This window comes from Tursiops truncatus, chromosome 7 (genome assembly GCF_011762595.2).
Source record: "Tursiops truncatus isolate mTurTru1 chromosome 7, mTurTru1.mat.Y, whole genome shotgun sequence".
NCBI lineage: Eukaryota > Metazoa > Chordata > Mammalia > Artiodactyla > Delphinidae > Tursiops > Tursiops truncatus.
In genome coordinates this window covers 7,554,576-7,576,807 of record NC_047040.1, presented here as the reverse complement: position 1 = coordinate 7,576,807, position 22,232 = coordinate 7,554,576, and the positions used below count along the sequence as shown (strand labels likewise).

At 47.6% G+C, this 22,232-nt stretch overlaps 1 protein-coding gene across 15 annotated transcripts in view; it reads left to right on the top strand.

Annotated features, from left to right (window-relative positions):
- Window positions 1–22,232, top strand: part of DIS3L2 (DIS3 like 3'-5' exoribonuclease 2) — a 373,682-nt gene that overhangs the window by 317,545 nt on the left and 33,905 nt on the right. For all 15 annotated transcript variants that reach the window (XR_012332932.1, XM_073807105.1, XM_033859543.2 and 12 more), the window contains one exon: window positions 16,616–16,695. Coding sequence is in view for 14 of the 15 variants with exons in the window: in XM_073807105.1 (XP_073663206.1) it covers window positions 16,616–16,695 (80 nt within the window). In the remaining variant the exon portion in view is untranslated. The remainder of the gene's footprint in view (window positions 1–16,615; window positions 16,696–22,232) is intronic.

The window sequence follows — 22,232 nt, the reverse complement described above, 5'->3', positions numbered from 1 at the left end:
CAGAATTCTAGGCCCCCCAGTGGATCTGGCCTGGGGAGTGGCTGCTTGTTCTCATGATGGTGTGCTCACGAAGATGCCTGTTGGAAGCGCCTTTTAAAAGTCCCTGGGTTGTTTCCACAGTGGAGTCTTGGAAAGCAAAGAGAAGAATAACCTGGGGTCGTTTAAGGGCTGGCTGGTCATTTCCTTAATCGTCTGTGACCGTTAAGTGCCTGATTTTCTATAAAGAAGCACAGAGGCTTCCTTGGCTTGTTATTAATAATAACAAACAGCTAGAATTTATTGAGCACCTGCCATTTGCCAAGTGCTTTCACATGTTACCTCATTTAATCCTTAAACCTTATACCCATTTTTACAGATGAGGAAACTGAGACTTGAGGTTAAATAACTTGTCAAAAGTCACATAGCTAGAAATGGCAGAACTAGGATAGAAACATTCCTTATTCTGCTTAATTTTTATCTTTCTCTTGTTTTATATTCTGCGAATCTGAACAAATGGATCAAGTCCTACTCTTAGGATGACTTTGAAGAGCTATGTTAAAATACTGTGTAATTCCATTTATATAACATTCTTAAAATGACCGAATGATAGAGCTGGAGAACAGAGTTGTGGTTGCTAGGAGTTGAGGGCTGGTGGGGGGAGAGGGAGGTGGCCCAAGGGGGATCTTGGTGGTGAAGGGACAGTTCTATATCCAGGTTGCTGTGGCAGTTACATGAATCTACACATGTGACCAAATGAGATAGAACCAGACACACATAACATGCCAGTGTGTTTCGTGGGTTTGATGTTGTGTTATAATTATGTAAGATGTCACCTTTGGTGGAAATTGGGTAAAGAATACATGGGCCCTCCCTGTTGTATCTCTGCTATTTCTGTAAATCTATAATCATCTCAAAACAAAAAGTGGGTTGTTTAATTCACCTGAGTGGGACGCCAGCATTGCACCTGGAAAAGGCCAGGTCTCAGCTCAGAAGTTGCTTGCTCTCAGAAAGCAGTCCACATCATAAAGCTACAGGTGGCCTAGGAGGAGAACACACACTAGAAGAGGGTCTGGGATTTAGCCTCTGTCGGACGTAACCCGAGGCTCTGTTGTCTTATGGGAAAGTACTGAACCGAGAGTCAGGGCCCCTGGGCTCAAGTCCCAGGGCTGCAATTGCGTGACCTGGGGCAAGCTTCCCAACATCTATGAGCCTTCATGTCCCCGGCTGTAAAGTAGGAATGGTAACAGCACCCACCCTGTGAGCTTGTTAAGAGATCCACCGGTAGAACACATTAATGTGCTTAGCACAGAAAGATTTACTGTGCCTACTCATTTTGGTTACCATCATCAATGTGATTTTATCTGTTCCAAAGTTGTACCCTCTGCTCTGTAGTCGGACCAATCTTGCACATATTCACAGAACAGCACGTATTTATTCTTACTTCTCTGGTTTGGGTCATTTATTCTTTCAACAATTCTTTCTTTTTTGTTTTTGTTTTTTTAATATTTCTTTCTTTATTTGGCTGCATCGGGTCTTAGTTGCAGGATCTTCGTTGCGGCACGCGGGATATTCCATCGTGGCGTGCGGGCTCTAGAGCGCGCGGGCTCAGTAGTTGCGGTGCGCAGGCTCTCTAGTTATGGCACGTGGGCTTTAGAGCGGGCGGGCTTAGTTGCCCTGTGGCGTGTGGGACCTTAGTTCCCCGACCAGGGATCAAACCCACGTCTCCTGCATTGCAAGGCGGATTCTTAACCACTGGACCACCAGGGAAGTCCCTCAACAATTATTTCTTAAGTGCCTACTTTGTCAAACACTCTTGGAGATACAGTGATGGATGTGACCCGTGTGGTCTGTGCCCAAAGAGAGCTAAAGTCTTGTTTTTTCCTGTTACATGGAATCTCCTATCTGTGTCTTTCAAATCCTTGCTGTCCTCCGAGACTCACAGGCCTCATCTATTCCATGCAGGCCACTCTACCAGCTACTTCTCTGAGCTCCGACAGCGCTGGAGTCAGTGTGACTTAATCATCTCTGCTAGCCTAGACCGTCCTTTTCCCCTGTGCCTCCCGGGGTGCCCGGCACGGTGCTGAGCAGCACAGGGGGCGTGTTTAGCAAGCACTTGCCCACAAAATTATAAAGTTCACGGCCAGAAGGAGCCCAAGACAGTATCTCTTCCGAGGCTTTCACCTCACAGATGATGTCATGGACAGAGGCCCTTGGCCTACATAACGGAAGCTGGCTCTCTGGTCCCCAGCACTTTATCAGTAGGATATTAATAGATCCTATATTAACCTTAGTTTTTGTTGTTGTTGCTTTGTTTTGATTTTATTCCTGCTATCCAGTATTTTGACTAGCTGACTGGCGTTTCTTCTCTTGCAAACCCTGAGGTAAGAAGCCCTTGGCTGTAGCTCTGCTCTTCCCACTACCTGTGTGACTGAGTCATATCAACCAGAGGGCAGGTTCGTTGAAATGGAAAACCAGAGCCAGTCCACGTCTTTCTCCCACTTGCTCTCCGTTGAGTGGGCTTACCTGCCACCTCCAGCCTGCCGGCAGGACCCTGCCTCTGGAAGGCCCACCCAGGCGTCTGTCTCCTCCAGTCCGGCTTCTCCACCTGAAGCTGGGCGGGCGGTCTGCGCAGCCTCTCGCTAGGGCGACTTGCCTTAAATTCCAGTTGTTCTTCCGTCAGACCGTTGCCAATGAGCCCCGAGAGACTGACTCTCTGAACCCCAGTTGCTGTCCTACGCCTGCTGGAATCTAGAGGAGAGAAGAAAAGTGTTGGAGCCCCCGGCTTCCAGCTTGGTGCCCTCTTTATAGATGGAGAAATAGCAAGTGTGGCCCAGTGAGAAATGCACAGACTGTAGTTAGATGGGTTTGGGTTCCATTTCTAGGTCTGCCAGGTGTTGATTGCTATATCACCTGACCTTGGTTGGGCAGGCAAGTTACTTAGCCTCTCTGCACGTCAGCTTCCTCACCCTTAAAATGGCAGTAACAGTAGCTGTGCGTGTGGAGTTCCTGGTGCTGTGTCTGGTTGAATGTGGAACCTCGTATTTCTGCGGCTTACTGCAGGCCCCTACGTCACCTAGAAGTGCTTTTTTAATAAAGATTTGTGGGGCTCAGAAACAGTAATCGATTGGGATTTCTCTATTGGAGTTTACAATCCCGTTGGACGGTATGATAGTTAAGCAAACAGACAGCTGGAGACTTGTTTCAACTTGAGAATAAATGAGAAGAATCAGACCACGATAGAAGCAATTTTCCCACATCCGGACTGTCAGAAGCCAGCCCTCTGCCATGCTCTAGCAGGTCTCTGCGGCCTCTTCCTTACCCAAGTGGAGATTAACAGACAAGTTGTTGCCAGTGCAGAGGCGCTGGGCAGCCTCCATGTTGAGGCACATCTGCCAACCTGGCAGGGCCGTGGAGGCTTTTCTGTTGAGGAGTGAGCCTCATGTAGGGGCACCACGGCCTCCCTGCCTGACGCTTCAGTGGGAAGCAGCCCAGGAGAGCTGGTCACCTGGGAATACAGTAGGGCTGCCCGGCCACCGAGCCGCCGCAAGTGCCGGCAGGGCCGCTGAAGAAGACTTTGAAGCATGTGTCCTCCTGCGGAGTGCTCTCCTGCTGTGTGTCCTTCACAGAGAGAAGTGGCTTCCCAAATATTGCTCCAGTTACGAAGTTGAACCCTATTAATGTGGAAATTCCTTGGGTTTTAGAGTGATCACATCTGGGACTGTTGAGTCCCACCCAGTCAGCTTGTTCCAGTGCGTCCTCTTTTAAATTTGATCTCAACTCATTATAAGAAATAACCCTAAGCTTTATGACATCAGGAACATTTATCAAGTGTTTGCCATCGTCAGGTATTGTTATAATGTGTTTTCTTTCCCCTCATTTAATTTTCACAACCATATGAACCAGGTACCATTATTGTCCCCATTTTACAGAGGAGGAAACTGAGGTACAAATAGGTAAGGTAACTTGCCAGGGGTCATGTAGCTCATAGGAAGTAAAGCCAGGTTTCAAAACCAGCCTGAAGTGTCCGCACCCTTTACTTCTCTACAGTGTTGCTTGTTGTTTATAGGTACACCCACTCGAAAGCGAAATGAGCTTATTTCTGGTTTAGTAAGACCTGTGTCCCAGGCAGGAGGGTCGCAGCAAAGCTTGAGATCTTTAGAGTGCTAGAAAGAAAACTTGTCCAGTGCTGTGGGCAGTTATTCTAGAGGATCCCCAAGGTCACTGTGAGAGCCTCTGACTGTCCCCTGAGTTCCAGCCCAGAGCCCCTAGAAAGATTATACAAAGGTTGGAGAGAAAACAGATTTCTGCTTAATGAAAATGTTCCCCTAAGATTATTGTGAAACTTATTTTTTTAACATTTAACATTGTGTCTAGTTTCTTAAATGATTTTCAGCTATGCGAGATTATCCAAGGATTCTCTATTACCAAAGCTGATGTTTCAGTTAGCAAGGCATAGAAAGTCTGTTCATTTTCCTTCTTGCTGGATCTCAGCCCTTTCTAATATCCTCTACTAACCTCTTTAATTTTTTTGATCTTTGCATTTCATCTTAGCTGTAAGCTTCTTTCTGTATTTTCTTTAAAGTTCACAATACCCATATGTTCTTTGGTCTTTTCCATAGTTAGAATGGTACCTATTAGACTGATATATTGTTCAAAAAGAGAAAGGCTCTTTAAGACACTAGTAATTGTTTTGGATGAGAGTAGGAACCTCCGGTAACCCCAGGCGTGGGCCTCCTAGGTGTCCCTTCCAGACTGTTCTGAGCAACCCAGGAAGCATCAGGTCAACAGACACTTTGTGACTGGATGGCCGTGGCCAGTGATCTTGTGCCAGGAGGTGCTGCTAAGCCCACTGCTGCAGCTTGAAGGCTGGTTGCAGGAGGAGGACAGTAGGGCAGACTGGCTGCCCCAGGACCAGAAGGGACCTTAGAATGTTGTCCTGGAATATGTTGTCCAGACATTTGGCCTCATCTGGGAGGAAGGAAGCACAATGGGCATGGAATCAAGTCATGAACTTCGACAGTCGCTCTTGGCTACGTAACACAGCTTTATGCACTGCCACCTCTTTCTTATTAAAAGAGGTGAGCGCTGGTCCTCCGAAAATCTTCAGAGCTTTTCTTCTGACAGGTATAACAGGGACTTATTATGGAGGCTTTCTTCCAGTAAACCTAGAAAGTATCTCACATTCATCCGTAAAATAAACCACAAGGATGACCATAGAGGAACTCAGCTCCATTTTACAGGTGGGAAGGCTAAGGTCATCAGAACCCCACACCATCCCGGAGTCTGGGGAAGAACAGAGACAAGGCCAGAGCTGCTGGCTCCCAGCTTGGGGTTATATAACTCCTTCAACTCCTCAAGTCCCTGGAAACTGAGGCCAATTCCCTGGAAGATCATTCTGTTCTCTCCTGTTTTTTCAAGACTAGAGCCAGCTTGATCACTGGCTCTGAGGCATGTATGAGAATGACCCGTTTTCTTTCTTCCATGAACTGAATGCCTACCGTCATGATCATTGTTGAATCAAGTTGTATTCGAACTTGCCTGGCTCTCATATTTTTATGTATGTTTGGCTTATATTTTGAAGAACCTTATTTTATTTATGTATACTCTCATCTGTTTCCAAAAAGGATTTGAGAAGACTTGCAACAAAGGAAATAAACAGTAAAATGAATACAGTAGAAAGAAAGACAGAAAATCAGAGCCAAGGAAAAGAGGCAGAAGTAATAGGACATCTGTAAGAGAGCATGATTCCTGTGACTGGGCGTCATATTATCTGACTTCAGTATCAGAAATGCAGAAATAGCTTCCTGCTTTATGGGGAAGAGACAGATTTCATAAGGTTATTTCTTATAACAAATCTCACTGAAAGTCAGGATGCTTTTCCCAGCACTAAAAGCTCTTTCTCACATGAGGCTTGATAGTGGGGCATTAAGTGTTACAGTGGACAGATTTTTACATTTGTGGCCAACGAAGAAGGAGGTATTATAAGGCTATGTCTTAAACTCGGGTGAAAGTTGAAGGATAAAACACAGCTTGAGGAAGGCAAGTAAGCTAGTGAACAAGCTCGTGTCGTCTACAGGTGTCACTTCCCTGTAGCCTAACTTGACTCAAGGACAAAGCTTAGACCACCTGCCTGAGTGAGCAGATAGCCTGTCACTTAGGCTGCTTCTGACACATTTCCCTGGTGTCTGCTGTGTGTGTGATGGAAACTATGTAGCAGAGGCGCTGAAGTGGGAGGCTCTGGCAGGTGGACATTCTCCACTGTTTGGGGCAGGACCACAAGCTTTAGCAAGTAGGTGGCTAGGCTGCAAAACTGATATATTCTAAATGCCAGGAGACCCAGACAATCTCTCTGTACGATGCACAGCCACCTCCATGCATGTGGAGGGGCCATATGCAGTTCCCACAGTCAACATGGGCACTTCCCCGCGGAAGCAGCTTTGGGCAGTTCCAGTCCCTGAAGAGTGGTTGGCCTGAGCCCTAGAGCTCTGAGCAGAGATGGCTCTGGTCTGGTAATGTCCCAACAGAAGTCACCCTCTTTGGCTGTGAAAATCCTCAAAAATGCTCCTGCTGTGAGTGGGTCGAGCACGTCAGTTGCAGCGTCCCTCTGCATACGAAACGTGCAGACCTGTTCACTGTGCTTTGTGTTCCCCGTTGCCATATTTCTCAGGAATTTGCGGGGTAAAAATGTGGGCAGGGGAACGCCTGTTCTGCTAACACAGGTGCTGGGAAGGGGAATGAGGTCTTCTGTGCTGGTCTCACCCAGCAATAAAGGCAGAGGTGCTGCGGAGTCATGGCCCGCAGAGCTCTACTGCCCCGGCCTTGCTGGTGAGCCATGAAGTAACCCTCAGACAGGCGGGCAGGAGGGGTCAGGGCTCTTCTCTCCCGGGACTGGCTTGCTGACTGAGGCAAACCCAGGATGAACCAACCAGGTTGGCCTCTGTGACTCCTGACGAAAGAGCAGCCTTCCCTATTGATTGACCGTAGCTCCGGAGACAGACGGCTTTTCTTCTGAGCAAGTAAAACTTCAGCATTGAAGAATCCTTGACCTGTCATTTTTAACCTTAATGAGGATAGAACGAGCCTCTGGAACAAGGTGCAATGGAGTCAGGAGAAGTGGCTTTAAGTGAAAACACAGCTGTGGGGTTTACAGACGGCGCTGCAGGGAGGCGTCATCCAGTGGGAGCGGCCAGCCTCGCTATAGACTTTCCAACACTAATGAATCGGGAACTCCATGCTGAACAGGATTTAGTTTGATGGGTCCCTGTGCCAGCAGATGGATGTATTTTTCTTGAAAGACCAAGGTGCCAGAAATCTCCATGATTACGTTACTGGAGCGAGGCTCTTTTTTGTGGTTTGTGCAGTTGAGCGTCAGGACTGCAGGATTCTCTTGCGCTTTCTCACTCTTATTTTTTCCAGGTCAGAACCAGAGCTTGGGGTGGGGAGGAAAATCCTGCTGAATGAGCAAGTTCTTTCTTAAAAAGCTTTCTCCAAGTCCAAAAAGACTTCAGTGGACTTAGGAGAAAGAAACTTAATACATTGCCGTAGAGTCACTGTGAACCAAGCGAAAGCCAAGTCCACAGCATCTTTGTCTTATAAAAGAAAGCAGAGAGGAGATGGGAAAAAAATAATGCTTAGGAAATCCAAACCAAACAACGAAAACTAAAGAAGAGAAACTAAAGATCACCTCAGAGAATGTGAAGATTTCCTTCTAATAAGATTTTTCAATTGCAAAACCAAGGCTCAGGTAGAGGTAACTTTTCTCTTCTTTTTAAGTATGCCATAAATGGCATACCTCAGATGTTTGAACTATGATGGGATTTGCCACTTTCAGCTTAAGGAAGAGTTGGACACCCTGCAAGACCAGTGGACTGTGAGGGGAAGAGTCGGCCATGCAGAGACTGGAGGCTTCCCAGTCTGGTCCTTGACCTGCGTTTGAACCTTGGTCCTAATAGCTAGCAGATTGAAGCAAGCTCACTGGCCTCCCGGAGAACCCATGTTGGTTTGAACTGGAGCAATGCTGGCCACAGAACCAGCACTCTGCTTTCACCAGCTACCTCTCTCATTACTCCCCTGTGAGAGGAACTCGGTGCTGGGTCGTGGAGGTTGCCCCTGTTCGGTCACGGAGCAGCCTGCAGAGAGGGGACGCACTCTCTTATGCCCGGCCTGCAAGTGCCATCCAGCCCATGGCCAGAAAGAGAGCCGGTTGCCTGCCAGAGGTCATCTTGGAGCTGTTGTGGACGAGACAGGCAATTGCTAAACTTCTTAACACATCTCTTACCCTACCAAAGTCAGGCCAGCGTTTTCAAAAGCACCAAAGACTCTGAGCTGGTATCACTTAGCTGATGGAGTTTAGTACCAAGTGGCCTGTGTGTATGTTCTCCAGGAATGTGGCTGTTTGGGAAAGCCAGCTGTGCACCTGAGCAGATTAGGGACCAATTTGCTCATTAGCCCGGGGGAACATCTAGCAAGCCACCCCTCAGCCACCTTTCCTGTCCCGTCCCATTACTCTTTCTCAGTTATTCTTATGAATGTAATCTGGCCCGTTGGCTTCACTGGGCTGGTATACAGAGTGAGGTCATGCTTCCTTTAATGGTTACATTAAATGACTCCATGGACCCCTCTGCTGCTTAGCCTGGGGTGTTCATTCTTCCCCTTAGGTTCACCTAAAGGCTCTTCCTCAAGCAACGTCTGAGAACCCTGAGGAAGCCTTCGTTGGTCCTGAATCGGTCGTTCTTACCGCTCACCTGTTGTCACCAGCTGGGAGGATGGCCCTGTGGCCTCCCTTGCCTCCCTCTCCCGCCCTAGACCTGGAGGGGCTGCAGGAGGACCTTCTGCAGACCTACCAACCCCCGTAGGGCCTCTACCCCCACGTTCCCACAGCCCGTGGGGAAGGACTGCGGCCCCTTCCACTCACCCAGGCTCCGTCAGCTCACCCACGGTGCCGGTTTCCCTGAGGCAGGAGGGCTCCCAGCAGGAGTCTCACGCTCCAGCTGCCCAGGGCCTATCCTCCTCTGTGGTCTGGCCTGAGCCCCTGAAAGCAGAAGGCTCCTCTCTTCACTGCTTGAGAGAGATTGGCTTGTCCTTTGTCCAGAGGAAAGGCTTGTCTCTAACTAGACCCGTTTAAAGGTCTCCTTCCTCTGCTGCAAGAGGCTGACAGAGCAGCCTTGTCACTGCCTCATGGGCCCTTTGCTGCCTTCCCTCCTTACCCAGTACCAGGGATGTTGTGCGGTTGGAAACTGTCCTCCCAGGGAAGAGGTTGACTCATAGCGGGCTCTTCTGCTTGACAGTGGCAACTGCCTCTGGAAAGGGAAAGCCGGGCCTCATGAAGTCTCGGAGTAGCTGTCATCCTTGCAGGCCAGCGTTCCAAGCTGAGCCACTCTGTGGATGGACCCCTGTAGGCCTTGATTAGAGCCCGCACTGGCACAGATGGCAGCCTGTAGGGCTGCCTGTTTCCTTGCCATGCTAGGCTCATGGGACGTATTCAGTAACTACTGTTGAGTGAAGGACCGAGTGCCTCTTCGTAGGCACTGGCAAGATGGGAGCCTCTGGACACCGAGAGGATTTGAGCCACTGCTTGTAGTCTGGTGGCACAGCGACTGAGGGGTGGCACACGTGCGGCAGAATCTCTCTACAGAGGTGAGAGTGATTACAAACTCGGATGAAATTGGGTGACTAGGAGCTTGCAGGGGAACATGATTCTGTGTCTGTAAAATTTTTTTTTAATTATTTATTTCTGGCTACATTGCGTCTTCGGTGCTGCACGCGGGCTTTCTCTAGTTGCGGCGAGCGGGGCCTCCTCTTCGTTGCGGTGCATGGGCTTCTCATTGCAGTGGCTTCTCTTGTTGCGGAGCATGGGCTCTAAGCGCACGGGCTTCAGTAGTTGTGGCACGTGGGCTCAGTAGTTGTGGCTTGTGGGCTCTAGAGCACAGGCTCAGTAGTTATGGCACATGGGCTTAGTTGCTCCACGGCATGTGGGATCTTCCCGGACCAGGGCTCGAACCCGTGTCCTCTGCCTCGGCAGTCGATTCTTGACCACTGTGCCACCAGGGAAGTCCCTGTGTCTGTAAATTAAATGACTGGAGCAGTTAGTCGCTGACAGGTAAACGAGATGCTCCAAATCTCTACTCTGCAGTTCAGCTTAGCGACATGCTTTGGGCACCTGCTGTGGACAGAGATAAGGGCACTGAGTGCCCAGGGTACCTGGTGAAGCTACCCATCCCAAACCCGCGGACTCACTGGGGAGAGCGGCCCTGCCTTTAGTTACCAGAGGAGGGAATAATAGAAGGTCCAGTTTTACAGAGAGAATCTCAAAGGATGTGTGGGATCTTGCTGGGACAGACAGGAAGGGCTCCCCTGGAAGCAGTCGTGGCACAAGGAGGGGCCCAGAGGTAGGAGAGTGTGCACGGCTTGGTCCAGCCTCATGCAGTGAGCTGTGCAGTTGTAGAAGGAACGCACAGAGCTTTGCAGCAGGACGACGCCGGGGCGCTCTTCCCTGTCTGGCAGACTCGTGTTTCTCCTTCAAGACGCCCGTCTTCTGCCCTGGGGCCCTTCCGGCTTGGCATACCCTCCTCGGCACTTGCCACCCCACCAGTCCCTTGGTCACAGTCCATATTTGTTCACGTGGGCAACCAACCCCCAGAGGGCCTGGACCGTGTTTGATTCATGAATATATTTCCGACATATAGACAGCAGGAAGCCATCAGGGTTCTTACAGATGGAAGTGTCATCAGGCTTGTGTTCAGAAGGATGGCTCAGCTGTGTTATGGAGAGTGGATTAGAGAGAGCAGAGCCAGGGCAGTGGAGAGTGTCGGTGTCCTTGAGAGAAATAATGAGCAATTACAAAGAGCGGCCGGGGCCCAGAAGGCTGGCAGAGACCGGGCACAGCTCCATCGAGGCCCTGGCTCTGCTGTTCTCTGGGTCTTTTGAGTCTGCTTCCTGTGTGAGTTGGCTCCATTCTCAGGCTGGTAGCAAGCAAGTTGCAGCAGTTCTGGCCCTCGTGCCCGGAAGCACCCAGCAAACGCTGGCCTCCATTGGATCACATGACCATTCCTAAAGCAGTGCCTAGGGCCAGGAAATGCCATGCACTGGCTGGCACGGGTTCCTGATCAGTTACTGAAAGGTGCATGAGGTTACCTTAGAACGGCCAGGTCCAGCCCCGGAGATTGGATCTGCTTCCCCTTGAATCCCCTGGCCTGGGGTGGGAGGGCGTATAGCTGAATGAAACTAGAATACCATTAGGAAGGAGGAAATGACTGCTAGACATGCACTTACGTCTGCTCTAAGGACCAGCTGGACCGATTCATTCATGTATTAAGCCGTGCACATAGTAGGTGCCTACTCCCACACCCACACATACCTACACACCTGCAGGGACACGCTTTGTGGACTGGTTTATCTGGGCAACAGCATCTCATCCTCCTGAATGAATATCAGACCTCTCAGGGAGGACCCCACGCCCCACCCCAACCTCTGACTCTCCGTTTCTCGACTTCTCCTTGCATCTTGTGATTGACTGTTCCATCTCCAAGATCAGACATGGCCTTCTCTCTGACCACAGCCTCCAGTGACTCCCACAAACCCTCTCCTTGACCTCATGGACACCTCGGAGGCCAGTATAGGCCAGTGGTTAGCAACATGGACTACACTTCAGTTCTGCCACTTACTTGCTAATTTACTTAAACTACTCTGCAGTGTAAGGATAGGAGCCAACCTCGCAGGGTTGTTGGGAGGATTAAATAAAGTCACACGTGAAAGGTGCCTAGGACAGAGGACGTACTCAAAGAATATTAACTCCATACAAGACCTCCTTCACCCAGACTCTTCTGTTTTCTTCCAGTCAGTCCCTTCCATCTGTATTTCCTGCCCGTTTCCCCATAGAGTCCCTGATCCATCTGTTGCCAGTATTATACCTCTACTCCCTTGATCCCTCAAACCTATTCTTCCCTCAGGCCTTTCTGGCAAATGCTCAGCTCCACACCCACCTAACTTTCTTCATGCCAGCATCTAGGTTGCTAGAAAAAAAATCATCTGGACAGATGGTTGCTACGGTGACCTCAGATCCTGTGGCCTCAGCTAGACCCGTAATGCTCCCTGGCAACCCTTATGCTCGTCTCCGGTCAACTGCTTTTCCTGTTCTCCAGAGAAGCAATTTCAAACTTTCATCATATTCCTCCAACTTCCGTTCCTTCCCTCACCAAACCCTCCATTCCTTGCAGGTAATTTGGCCTCCTAGTTCTTAGAAAAGAACGATAATCAGGCTGGCACGTTCCAAACCACCACCATGCCCGCATACCCACCCACCCCAAATCCATAGATAGATCTTCAGCCCCACCGCGCCTTCCCTACCGCTGCAGTGAGAAAGGGTCTTCGCTTGCATGTCGGATTCCACCCCCTCCTGTCATCTCAGGCATCTCTCTCCTGTGTCTTCAACCCCTCCCTCTATATTTCTTCCTTCTATCAGCATTTAAACAAGTCTCTGTCATCTTACAGTCCACTCTCCTTCAATCCCGCATCCTGGTAGCCAGTCCCATTCCGTTCCATTCACCTTGGCTCTTCCCAGCCACTCTGCAGTTTGCTGAGAGAGTTAACACTCATGATCCCCACTTCCTCCCGCTCTGCTCATTTGTCAGCCCATCACGCCCTGACCTCTGCTCCCACCGCTGTCCTGAGGGTTCTCGTTGCTAAATCCTGCAGATTCTTGGTTCAGATGCTTGTTCCTCTCTTACTTGACCTCTTAGAAGGATTTGACGCTGCTGAGTGCTCCCTCCTTACGACGTGTTCCCGCCTTGGCTCCTGTAACGTCATAACTTAGAACACCGTGGCTACCCCTTCTCAGTGTCTGTTGTCCAGCTCTTAAATGTAGCTGTTCTATCGAAAACCTCATTTTCACTCAACATACTCTCTCAGGACCATCTCATCCGCTCCAGTGGCTTCAGTTGCCATCTGTCTTCGCATCCAAAGTTTCCCAGACCTGTACCTCCAGGTTACGGTCTTGCTTATAAAATTCAGAATTGTTTACACAGCCGCCTACTGGTCACCTCCACTAAGATACCTCTTGGGCACCTTAAAATCAGCACTCCCAGCCCTGCCATTCCTCCTTATCACGGGAAGCATCTACCTGGCTCTCCAAGGCAAAAACCCTTAGACATTCATTGTCTTTGGCTCCTCTCTCTTTTGCAGACTTTATTATCTCCGGGCCATCACCAAGTCCAAAATTCTGGTAAAGTGGCAAGAACACAGGTTCTGGTTGAAATTCCAGTTCTAATTGTGGTTTGAACAAATTACTTCACCTTTTTCCAACTCAAGTTCCTCACCTGTGAAAAGGAAATAGTAATACCGAATTCACTTGGCTGTGGTCACGGGGGACTTCTCTGGCGGTCCAGTAGTTAGGACCCCGCGCTTTCACTGCCGAGGGCCCGGGTTCGACCCCTGGCCGGAGAACTAAGGTCCCACAAGCTGTGCGGCACGGCCCCAAGAAAACCCAAAAACATAAAAACAAAAAAACAAACAAAAAACCAAATGGTTGTGGTCAGGATAAAGGAAAGCCTTTACTTGGTAGGCTTTCAATAAATATGAGGGCTCTTCTGTCTCCATTTCCTCTCTCCCCATCTCCATCACCACCTCTGCTTACTCACCTTATTGTTGAATTGGTGTACATATAGTTTCTTGACCTTGAGAATCCCCCAGGAATGAAGTTTCCCATAATTCCTTCATGACTAAGGACAACAGCTTATATCTCGTCATGCTTCTCATAAAGACTTTGGAAAATGCAAAGAAAGTAAAGCAGTCACTGTTGCCATTTTGATATCGTTCCAGTCTTCTATGCGTTCTTTGTTCTTTTTTTAATGTGGTTTTTTCCCTATATAATTGAGTACACATCCTGCTGCTTTTCATCTAATCCAGATACTTTCCCAGGTTAACAAAAGTTCTTCATAAACAGTTTAATGGCTGCCTGCTATTCTGCATGTGACTACAGTATGGTTTATTTAACTATTTTGCTATTGTTGGCTTTTTAGAGTCTTTCCAGTAAATAATACTGAGGTAAACAGTTTTGCAAAAAAAAACCCACTTTTTCTCCTACGTTTATAATAATTTTTCTAAGCCATAAATTCATAACTTGAATCACTGAATTGAAGGATTTGAAAATTTCTAAGCAGTGCAGTCTGAAGTGGACTAAATGAATATAGGCCTTACCTTAACTACAAAGAGGGAAGTAAAGAAAAAAGCGTTGTAATTAACAGATATTTTAAAATAATTGTTTTCTGTTTTACTGAAAGAGGGCTTGGAAGATCCAAGCAGTGCTCTGTGGGGAAAACATGCCTTTGACTTGAAGTTCCTGGGTCCATGATGGTAAAGGAGGGCTTGTTTCTGTTTTTGTATTTTCATCTGGGTCAGTGAGAGGACAGGCCATTCCTACAAGCTCGTTTCCCTCTAAGGAAGAGAAAAATCATCCAGCATCTAATGATGCAGATCATTAGTTGTGTCAACAGCCTTGCAGTTAAAAAAAAAAAAGTTATAACAATGTATCCTCCTAATGTGCAGTTAATTTTAGTTAAAACTTCCCTGGTGATTTTAATTTTTTAATTTAATTTAACTTATTATTAGTTTGTTTGTTTGGCCCCGCGGTGCAGCTTGAAGGATCGTAGTTCCCCAACCAGGGATTGAACCCGGGCCACCGCAGTGAAAGCACCAAGTCCTAACCACTGGACCACCAGGGAATTCCGCCCCTGGTGATTTTTAAACCCAGTGAATTTGTAAATCTAGTAAATGGCCCTGCATTTGGAAATGTTAGAGCTGCCATAGCCAGCTGGGCTCTAGCAAGACACACACAACTCACTGAGCTCGGGCTTCCCAGCAACACCCGAGCGCTCCCCTCAGAATCCATTTTTTTTTTTTTTTTACATCTTTATTGGAGTATAATTGCTTTACAATGGTGTGTTAGTTTCTGCTTTATAACAAAGTGAATCAGTTATACATATACATATGTTCCCATATCTCTTCCCTCTTGCGTCTCCCTCCCTCCCACCCTCCCTATCCCACCCCTCCAGGCGGTCACAAAGCACCCAGCTGATCTCCCTGTGCTATGCGGCTGCTTCCCACTAGCTATCTCCCTTACGTTTGGTAGTGTATACATGTCCATGCCTCTCTCTCGCTTTGTCACAGCTTACCCTTCCCCCTCGCCATATCCTCAAGTCCATTCTCTAGTAGGTCTGTGTCTTAAATACTGTATGCTAACACATATATATGGAATTTAAGAAAAAAAAAATGTCATGAAGAACCTAGGGGTAAGACAGAATCCAGAGTTTATTACCAGATTCCTTGTTCCTGATCTTCCCTAATCAGGAAAAGCTACTGAGTGCCTCAAGGTTAACATGTCCAGGACTTCCCTGGAGGTCCAGTGATTAAGACGCTCTGCTCCCATTGCAGCGTTGCAGGGGGCACGGGTTCGATCCCTGGTCAGGGAAGATCCCACATGCCTCGTGGCACAGCCAAAAAAATGTTAACATGTCCAGAACCAGACTTTGGACTCTCTACCCATCCCCGCATTCAGTCTTCTCACTCAGCAATGAAACCACCACCTGCCTGGTTGTTTAAATCAAAAACTTGAACCATCCTTGATCTCTTCTTTTCTGTCCTCACCACTCCCCAACACCAAATCCATCAGCATATTCTGCCAATTCTACTTCTAAAAATTTACTTGAGATCTCAAATTGTCCATTTCTCTCCATCTTGCCCAACTGCCCTCTCGTCCCAGCCCCCTTCACTGCTCACCTGCACTACTCGGTAGCCTCCCACGGGGCTCCTACTTCTGCTCTCTCCTCTACAATCTTTTCTCTATGCAGTAGCTAGAGGGATCCTGCGAAAACTTAACTGTGGTCATGTCACACACCCGCTCCTTAAGACATGTCAGAGGCTTCCCTTTGCTAGTAAGGTAAGGGCCAGAAACTCTAACATGGCTGAGAAGGTCCTGTGTACCCTGCCCTGGCCTTCCTCTCCAGCATCGTTGCCCACCATTTCCCCATACACATCCTTCAGTTCCCCTTCAGTTCCTGCAACTCCTGCACCGAGGGCTCTATACATGTTATGTTCTCTGCTGAGGAGGACCCTCTTCTCTCCCCATCCATCCTTTCCACAGTCTAGGTAACCCCTCCTTCCCACTTTCCCAGTCTAGGCCAGGTTATTTACTTCTGTAGAAACATGGGAGGTTTTTTCCTTCTTTAGAGAACCTATTCCAAAGTTTCATGTATATAAAAAAAGGTTTTCCATTCATCAGCATAATTATGTGATTGATGTCTGTCTCTTCTACTAGACCATAAGATCCTCTCTGCTTACTGTTCACTGTTCTTTCCCCATCAGCTACTCAGTGTCTGGCACAAAGTAGGTGCTTAATAAAAAAAATTGGTTGCATGTTAACTGAAGAAGTCAAGTCCTGGTAACAGTCCTCCTTGACAACAGTGTCCCCGTAAGGTGCGGGCTCTTCCCAGAGCGGGCAGACCCGGGTTCTCCACAACACATCATCTTGAGGGAGTGTGATTTCGCTTGTCTTGTTGTTGTTGTTGTTTTTCATTTCAGCTATCAGAATGAATAGAGCATGCTACCTGAAACTTACTTGTTTTTCTCTTCTCTCCTTATTCAGCTAAAGCTTGCTTTTACTCTGGACCACGAGACAGGATTGCCTCAAGGATGTCACATCTACGAGTACCGTGACAGCAACAAGTAAGTCACTCTGTGGGAAAGAGTGTCAGCTCACCATGTCCTGCAGGGGTAGCACCCATAGCCTTCCTTACACTGGGCTTCCCCGACAAAGGGATTGTCAGGGAGGGAATCACACTTTTTGTGACTGTACTAGAAAATAGCTGGCACAAAAATGTTTCTCCTGTAAAATCTCTTTTGCCCTTCAATATAGGACTTGGAATACTTGTGTAGGAGCAGGTGTAATGTATTAGAAGTCTATTGCAAAGCAAAGCCTCCTTTCCAGGCTCCAGCTCCTCTAGATACTCCCCTACCCACTTCATCTCCAATCATGCGCTTGCTAATTGGGTTCACTGTGTGACTTTGGCTTTTGTTGTCATTCAGTCTGACTAAACTATGTTTATAGGTTTGTTGTGATACTCCACCTTGTGAATTTTTCTTTCTTTCTTTCTTTAAAAAAGTTTTTTAAATTTTTAAAATATTTTTTATTGGAGTATAGTTGACTTACAATGTTGTGTTATTTTCAGGTGTACAGTAAAGTGAATCAGTTACACATATACATATATTCACTCCTTTTTTAGATTCTTTTCCCATATAGGTCATTACAGAGTATTGAGTAGAGTTCCCTGTGCTCTACAGCAGGTCCTTATTAGTTATCTGTTTTATATATGGTAGTGTGTATATGTCAATCCCAATCTCCCAATTTATCCCTCGCCGCCCCCTTACCTTGGGAATTTTAGAGTTGGGGTACTTCTGGGTACTTACAGAGGTTTAAGTTGGTGGCCTTATTAGAAAGATGGCGCCTGGCATAGTTTTATACACCTCTTCTCTTCATCACAGACTGCCTCCTTGACTGTGAAAGTGGTGATGAGTGAGATAAAGGGCGTGTGCCCTGATGATGACAAGGACTGATGAATGGTGAGGGCAGCTACCCTTGGGCTCCTACTGTGTGTTAGGCACAGTCCAGGGACACTACGTTTGTCATCCCACTTAATTCTCATGGTAACCTGAAGAGTTTTCTTTTATTATTGTTGTACTTGCAGAAGCTGAGGTCTAGGGAATGTATGTAACTTGTTCAAGGTCACTTGCCACAGCTGTGTGAGGCAGCGGTCAGCATTATCACATTAATTCGGGGAAGAAAATAGATGAAAGGCAATTGATGTCCCAAGTTGCTACTTTTGGAAACCTCATTGATGACAAGAATAGTCCCAACCTGGACTCAAGGACTAATTGTTTGAATATCCAACTGTTTAATTTTATCCAGTGGAAGGATCAAATAGGCACAGGCCAGTGGAATCATACATTACCTTCCAGAAGAGAAATTCGCGTCTTCTTCAAGAGCTCATGCTCTGTTATGGGTGGAAGATGGGTTACTGTGTGCCTTTGTGACCAAATTTCCATTCAGATTACTTTCAAGGCATTATTCCTCTTTGTAATTTATCTTTAGGAGGATGCTATCGTCAGCTATTGTGTACCCTCAATTCCCACCAAGTTAATCATTCAGAAAAGGTTGACCAAGCATCCTTTAACACCATCATTCCTCCTCTTGGATGGCACTGTTTCTGGAAGACAGTTACAGGATTTCTAGGCCATTGTGTCAGAGATACAGTCTCAGCTTCTGATAATGCTTGGTTCAGTAGAGAAGTAGGGCTAGACTTCTCTGGGTCAGGACTGACGGGGCCAGGTGAGTGAGTCCCTTGGTGGCAGGGGCAAGCATTGTTAGGGAGTGAGAGAATTGTAAGCGATAAGCCCTCCTTGTCAGCGCTGCCCTGAGCTCCCTGATGCTTGCTGGATGGCCGTGGATGGCAGCCCGTCACACGACAGCTTGTGGCCGCAGAAACACAGTGGCGTCAGGCTCAGGGGTGTTTACATACTCCAATTCTGGCCTGACTCTCTGCTCTTTGGAAATAAGGTTGGCAGAGTTTTTGTTCAGTGGGAGAAGGGCACCAGCTTTAAGTTCATGTCTGAGCAGTTCAGAGGTCCGGTGACAACAACTTACGTTGTCTTTAAAACCGATCGGAGAAAGTAGCCTAACTCTGTTTCTTGGCCTAATTCCCAACTCCTAGCATATTATCAGAATAAGCAATGTAGGAGAGAATGTAGGAGCTGTAAGTACTGATAAGCTTTGGACCAAAGACCTGTAAAAGAAAGCCTTTGTGTAGGAAACTGGGTAGGAGCCATGATCTCGGAAAGTATGACTATCAGATGCCTCAGTGGTCCCTCCCTACCGTTCTCTCTTGCTAGAGGCAGTCTTGGAGTTTATTCTCAACCGTGGACAAGTTTTCTAACCTCCCCGAGCCTCAGGTTTCTTCATCTGTTAAGAACAATGGGACTAATGATAACTTTTCTGGCATGATTGTCATGGGGATTGAACGGGAAGACATTGTCGCCGGCCTAGCACGTAGAATGCCCACAGTAAACGTTGACTGCCTCTCCTGAAAAATCGTGTCAGGAAAATCCTCATGACTTCGCTTCTGTTTTCCCAGTGCCAGCAGGGCTGCATCCCTGCACCGTGGCTGCAGCTGGCAGAGTTTTGAGTAGGTAAGAGGCTGGTGCACGCTCCTCTGACAGCCCTCAGCTGTGAGCGCTCTGTCCAAAGGCAGCCTCCCCTCCCTGTGAACTGTGAAGTCAAGCGTGGAGAACCCCATGAGCTTGCCTGCGACTTTCTCCTCTCTCCCAGGCTCTGCCCTGTGTTCCTCTGTTTACTTTTAGGGACAGTTCCCTCGACTACCTGAGTCTCAACATTGGTGTTTAGGAAATGAGGAGATTCCACCCCAGGCCCTAAGGGGCCCATGTTGTCTCAGCCAAGTAACATGAAGGCAACGGCAGCAGAGAGATGAGGTTCTACATATAAAAGAAATTAGCTGAATATTAGTTTGGTACATTTAATAATTGAAACTACCGCTTTTATCTGGGTATTCTCTGCAGTATAATTTGTAATCATTTTCGTATTTATCCCTGCCAAATTCAGTCCATCAGCAAAGAAGTTTTTCTGAGTAGGTACTGTGGTGCTCGGTAGTTCTCCCCAGTGGCCTTTTCCTATTAAATGGAGTAGTCCTGAAAGTAGGCACTCCGCTTTTATACTTCCTGGACTCTCGTGTCAGCTTCCTTTCCTGGAATATCCTAGTAGCCCCGATCCGTGACTCTATGTCATCCCGTTCTTCTCCGTCAAGAAGCTCGTTTAGCCTCTGTGCTCCAGGGAGGACAGGCCCTGGGACTTGTCCATCTCTGATGGGACTTAGACCCTGGAGGGCACGGCTCTCAGGTAAGCATTCTTAAAGCTCTGAGGTCATTAGGGGAAAGAAGCTGAGGCACCTATTGTGCCTCAGGTTAGATTAGTAAAGCTCTTCTTGAATTATTCTGCCAGCCTCCCAAACACTGTTCAAATCTTCATCTAAGAGGTGTGAGGCTCCGGCCTCCCCACCACCCTGACAGGTACTGCCAGTTGCAACCCACAGACCTGGGGACCACCTTCTTTTTCTCTGTTGCAGAAACTTCACCTGCCTTTAATATGCATGTTAAATCCAGTGAATCCAGAACTGATTGAAAGTCATGTGTTTCCAGTTAGGGCTCGGAGGTCTCTTCAGAGAGCAAAGAACAGGCCTAAAAGTGTGAACAAGTGATTCATGAGAATTCAGTTCAACATTTATTAAGCCCCTACTCCATACAACGTACTGTGCGAGGCACTAGGGAGACAGAGATAAATGGGGCCTGGTCTGTGACCTCAAGGAGTTTGTGTAACTAGAAGAAGGCACTGCAGCACCCTCCAGGGTGCGCTCCAGCGGTGAGAGTTGAGAGCCGTGGGAGCAGTACTGAGGCCAGTGGTGGCTTCTGACTTGGGAGCAACTCCGTGGATGGTGGCGCCCTGCACAGACAAACAGCTTTGTCCACATACTCCCCACCGTCCTCCTCTTCACCGCGAGGACGGCTGAGCTCCTGTGCAAAATGCCCTCCCTGCCTTTAGCTCTTTCACCTCCAGCGCTTCCACTCTGCAGCCTGAGGGAGCTTTACGTGCCTTTTCATTCTGGTTGCTTTTGCGATGTTATTTTTGTCTTCAGTGTTCTGCCATTTTACTATATTACGTCTAAGGGTAGATTCATCTGTACAGCTTAGGACTCAGTGTAGTTCTTCCCATTTTGAAATTATCTATTATCTGTTTTATTCTCCCTAATCTGTTCTTTTGGAGCTCCTGTTAGAAACCTACCATCTTATTCTTTCTCTTTTTCCTCCTCCTTTTCTGCCAGTGCTGCATTGTGGGGCACGTCCTCAAAAATGTCCGTCGGTTTACTGGTCTCCTTATAGCTGTTTATAATCTGCTCTTGGATACCCCTTCCTGATTTGGGTGTTTAGTTTTAATTTTTAGAAGTTCTGTTGGGAGCTTTTTAAAATCAGCCCATTATTTTTTTTTTACTATTCTTTTTTTCCTGTCCTAGTGTTTCACTATGATTTCTGTTCCTTTCATCTCTTCCAGTTATTTTGATTACACTCATTTTATAGCCTCTTTCTGATTGTTCACTTATTTCTAGTTCTAAGGGTACCAGTTCTCCCACATGTCGTCTCTATTGACTTGCCTTTATGGTGGTTCATTTTTCCACACGGTTTGTTCTTTTTTATCAGGAGATTGTCTTAAGCAGGGATTGTGTTCGCTGTGAGAGTCCCATATGCCCCCGGTTGTGGATGCATTCTTCCATTGCTTTTGCCATTATTCTGCCATGAGCCTGGGAGTTCTGTAGGTCTTCTGCCAGTTTGGTGTTAACCTCGTGGCTTAGGGTTCTCAGAACCCGGGTAGTGTGCATTCAGCCTTGACACACACATGCGGTACAGGCTTGGAATCCCATCCCACAAAGGAGCGCCTCCCCTCCGCGCCATATACAGACATTCCTCTGGGCTGTGAGAAAGGTCTTCCTGGTCCCTGTTCAAAGACCAGCAGCCCTTCCTGGATCCTGGCTTTCTGCAGGGCTCTCAGTTCCAGTTCCCGGCCAGGTCTTCTCCCTTCTGTGGGCATGAAAACCTTAACTCCTGTAACCGTATCAAGGTCTCCTGCCCCCGGCCCTCCTTTGCTATGGTAATGATTATGGCTTTGACTTCGTTTCCTCTTCATTTCAAGTAGCTGGGAACTTTCCCTTCTTTCTTTAATGCTCAGTCATAGATTATTCTTTTGGTATATCTTATCCATCTTTTCTTTGTGTTTGTGTTGGGAAAAAGGTCCACATCAGTTCAGTTTACCATCTTGTCAGAACCAGAAGTCTAAATAAACTTTTGAAAATGTGAGTCTGATTACTCATTCATTCAACAGGCGTACAGAGAGTTTCTGCTGGGTACCAGTACAGAACTAGTCACTGAGGCTGCAGCGCTGAATAAACACTCACGTGGCCCTCAGGGGCTCATAGGCTAGAGGAAGGGACTGGGCAGCCGTCACCAGAAGACAGCTCTGTGATTAGACGCTTACCTGCTCCAGCGTACCCCACATTCCATCCTGCCAGACCATCTTGAGTCTGCCGCATGCAAGGTGTCTCTGTGTGACCATGCCATGCCCCGTTTCTAGAACACCACTGTTTCCC